The sequence below is a fragment of the Macaca thibetana genome, chromosome 15 (genome assembly GCF_024542745.1).
Source record: "Macaca thibetana thibetana isolate TM-01 chromosome 15, ASM2454274v1, whole genome shotgun sequence".
Classification (NCBI taxonomy): Eukaryota; Metazoa; Chordata; class Mammalia; order Primates; family Cercopithecidae; genus Macaca; species Macaca thibetana.
In genome coordinates, this window is record NC_065592.1 from 44,616,804 (window position 1) to 44,621,187 (window position 4,384).

General features: G+C 43.3%; 1 protein-coding gene across 1 annotated transcript; it reads left to right on the forward strand.

The window, feature by feature from the left end:
* The first annotated feature begins 1,235 nt into the window (after nucleotides 1-1,235).
* Nucleotides 1,236-1,774, forward strand: LOC126938101 (60S ribosomal protein L23a-like). The gene has a single exon (XM_050762271.1). It carries the CDS (start codon nucleotides 1,236-1,238, stop codon nucleotides 1,704-1,706), a length of 471 nt encoding a protein of 156 aa, XP_050618228.1. The 3' UTR covers nucleotides 1,707-1,774.
* Nucleotides 1,775-4,384: the final 2,610 nt, after the last annotated feature.

The following is a 4,384-nucleotide window of genomic DNA, read 5'->3' on the forward strand; positions in this document are numbered from 1 at the left end:
AAAAACAAAAACAAAAACAAAAACTCTCCATTTCTCATGGCCTGGCGTGGTGGCTCACACCGGCAATCCCAGCACCATCACTTTGGGAGGCTGAGGTAGGAGGATTGCTTGAGGCCAGGAGTTCAAGACCAGCATGGGCAACAAAGCAAGACCCTGTCTGAAACAAAAACAAACCAAAAAACTCTGTTCCCCTTGGTTCAGTGAAACTGAGCTCCCTTGGTTGTACTTGCATCTCTCTGATCATGTTATTTGTGCATTTGAGAGACCCTTTTTCCTTTCCCTGCCGCACATCTATGAACTGGACTGTGGCCAAATTCTGATTCAGTCTGCTCCCTTCTTTTTGTCATTTTTCTTGAACTGACTGCTCAGTTCAGGTATTTTCATTCTTAGTTCTACAATAAAGAAATTTAAGGTTGTTAATCTTCTTGTAAGTGGAGATTTGGCCCGTTCCCATAAGCTCTGTTATGTAGTGCTCTCCTTTTAGTAAATATCTAAATAGATTTTGCTTTCCTTGAATTTATTTTGTGATATGAATAATGCATAGTCTGCTTTCTTTTTGTTTGCACTTGCCTGTTGTCTTTTCCTAAAGGTTATGTTTAATGTTTCTGCTCATTCATATGTTGCATACACTTGACTTAAATACATACGCTTGACTTCCATCTCCTACACATACTAACCCTCTTTACTTGCCATTAGTTTAAATGCCAGTGGCTGCACACCCAGGGATTTCTGAACTTGTGGCCCACTACTAAAAGCACTTTGAATGTCCTTGATATTCTTCATGTAAGAGATACTCCCGGCCAGGCACGGTGGCTTACGCCTGTAATCCTAGCACTTTGGGAGGCCGAGGCGGGTGGATCACCTGAGGTCAGGAGTTCAAGACCAGCCTGGCCAACACAGTGAAACCCCATCTCTACTAAAAAAAAAATAAAAAATTAGCTGGATGTGGTTGCGGGGTCCTGTAATCCCAGATTACTAGGGAGGCCGAGGCAGGAGAATCGCTTGAACCTAGGAGGCAGAGGTTGCAGTGAGCTGAGATCGTGCTATTGCACTCCAACCTGGGCAACAAGAGAGAAACTCTGTCTCAAAAAAAAAAAAAAGAGAGATACTCCCTTACAGGTGATGTATCTCCTGTAAGCGGATGAACTATCCCAACTGAATCAGGCAGGGTTCTTTGCTTGCAAGCAACAGAAAGCAGCCATGTTTAACTTAAGAAAAAATGATATTTTCACAAGATGGCGCCAAAAGCGAAGAAGGAAGCTTCTGCCCCTCCTAAAGCTGAAGCCAAAGCGAAGGCTTTAAAGGCCAAGAAGGCAGTGTTGAAAGGTGTCCACAGCCACAAAAAAAAGAAGATCCGCACGTCACCCACCTTCCGGCGGCCCAAGACACTGCGACTCCGGAGGCAGCCTAAATATCCTCGGAAGAGCGCCCCCAGGAGAAACAAGCTTGACCACTATGCTATCATCAAGTTTCCGCTGACTACTGAGTCTGCCATGAAGAAGATAGAAGACAACAACACACTTGTGTTCATTGTGGATGTTAAAGCCAACAAGCACCAGATTAAACAGGCTGTGAAGAAGCTCTATGACATTGATGTGGCCAAGGTCAACACCCTGATTCGGCCTGATGGAGAGAAAAAGGCGTATGTTCGACTGGCTCCTGATTACGACGCTTTGGATGTTGCCAACAAAATTGGGATCATCTAAACTGAGTCCAGCTGCCTAATTCTAAATATATATATATATATATCTTTTCAACATAAAAAAAAAAAGAAAAAATGATATGAGCTAGCTCACAGAAGAAAGGGAATGACTGAAGAACCAAATCTCCTATCACTTACAGGGGAACTTGCAAATTTATTAAACATAGTGTAAAATGTCTTTCATTCCTTTCCCTTAGCAGACACTGTTCCAAGCACTAGGAAACCAGTGGAGAACATGATAAAAACAACCCCTGTTTTGAAGACATATATAGCTAGCACTGATCTGGATCCATGCCTATGGCCCAACAGCCTCTTTTCCTACCACATTTCAATGCATACACTAAATACAACAGGCATGCACCTCCCTGGTGCAGCAGGCTCTTTAATGTTTCCATACTTTCATCACGAAATTTTCTCTGTACTCATTATCCTTTCCTGCAAAGTCCTCCCTCACATCTTTGCTTGGTGACCTTCTACTCAGTCTTCAAAAATCAAACAAAACGTCACCACTATTACGAGATCAACAACCTCCGTCCCCCTTTTCCTTTTCAATTAAAAACTATTTTAGTTGTAGTCAAAGATGTTGGCTCATTAAGATTAAAATGTCGTTTTCATTATTAATAAAGTCTAAGTTGGAGAACATGGCTTATGTTTGACACCAAATGACCTTATTAATATTTGATGCTATGCTGGGCACAGTGGCTCACGCCTATAATCCCAGCACTTTGGGAGGCTGATCTGGGAGGATCTCTGGAGCCCAGGAGTTCAAGACCAACCTGGGCAACATAGGAAACTCTGTCTCCACCAAAAAAAAAAAAAAAAAATACCTGGGCTTGGTGGCATATGCCTCAGTATTTGGAAAGCTACTCAGGAGACTGAAGTGGGAGGATTACTTAACCCAGGAGTTTTAAGACCAGCCTGGGGGGCCAGGTGCAGTGGCTCACGCCTATAATCCCAGCACTTTGGGAGGCCGAGCGGGCAGATCACAAGGTCAGGAGATTGAGACCATCCTGGCTAACACGGTGAAACTCTGCTCTACTAAAAATACAAAAAATTAGCCAGGCATGGTGGTGGGCGCCTGTAGTTCCAGATGCTTGGGAGGCTGAGGCAGGGGAATTGCTTGGACCTGGGAGGCAGAGGTTGCAGTGAGCCGAGATCAGCCACTGCACTCCAGCCTGGGCAACAGAGCCAGACTCCGTCTCAAAATAAAATAAAATAAAATAAACAAATAAAATAAGGCCAGGCACAGTGACTCTCACCTATTATCCAGAACTTTGGGAGGCCGAGGTGGGCGGATGACCTGAGGTTGGGAGTTTGAGACCAGCCCGACCAATGTGGAGAAACCCTGTCTCTACTAAAAATACACACACACAAAAATTAGCTGGGCATGGTGGTGCACGCCTGTAATCCCAGCTACTCAGGAGGCTGAGGCAGGAGAATCACTTGAACCCAGGAGGCAGATGTTGAGGTGAGCCAAGATTGCACCATTGCAGTCCAACCTGGGCAACAAGAGCAAAACTCCATCTCAAAAAAAAAAAAAAATTAATTAATTAAAAAAAAAAAAGATTTGGACATAGAATTAAGGGGACTAAAAAAAAATTAAATTTTATTATAGCTAATAAAGTATTATTTTAAAAGCATTTCAAATTATTTTTATCTTATTTTATCCATTAGCTATAGAAAAAATTTTTTTTTTTTTTTGAGACGGAGTCTTGCTCTGTCGCCCAGGCTGGAGTGCAGTGGCCGGATCTCAGCTCACTGCAAGCTCCGCCTTCCGGGTTTACGCCATTCTCCTGCCTCAGCCTCCCGAGCAGCTGGGACTACAGGCGCCCGCCACCTCGCCCGGCTAGTTTTTTTGTATTTTTTAGTAGAGACGGGGTTTCACCGGGTTAGCAAGGATGGTCTCGATCTCCTGACCTCGTGATCCGCCCGTCTTGGCCTCCCAAAGTGCTGGGATTACAGGCTTGAGCCACTGCGCCCGGCCAGAAAAATATTTTTGTTACCAGTGATATTGAATGAGTACAATGTGATTGAATGTATTTCATTATTCTAAGAATATTTTAAAATAATTTGTCATATAAAACTTTAAAGGTCTATTCTTTTATTTTTTCTTGAGACAGAGTCTTGCTCTATCATCCAGGTTGGAGTGCAGTGGTGCAATTTCAGCTCACTGCAAACTCCACCTTCTGGGCTCGAGCAATTCTCATGCCTCAGCCTCCCAAGTAGCCAAGACTACAGGCGCCCACCACCATGCCCGGATAATTTTTGTATTTTTCTTAGCCATTGCACCCAACCCAGGTCTGTTCTAATTTCAGCTTTTGTGGATGCTTTGTTTGGAGACTGTCATACTAAAAAAGATGTTTCACAGTGACATGTAGATCCACGACTATATTAAAACTTGATATCCTCTTTCAATTTTAAATACTTACTATGCACAGCATTTTGTTGAAATCCAGTTAGTAAATTTTCATCTTCCTTTAATCAATTTTCCTTACAAACTATTTGGAAGATGTGACACTCCAATAGTTTTAAGAAATGGGTTAGGACCAGGCATGGTGGCTCATGCCTGCAATCCCAGCACTTTGGGAGGCCATGGTGGACAAATTACTTGAGGCCAGGAGTTCGAGACCAGCCTGGCCAACATGGTGAAACCCCGTCTCTACTAAAAATACAAAAATTGAG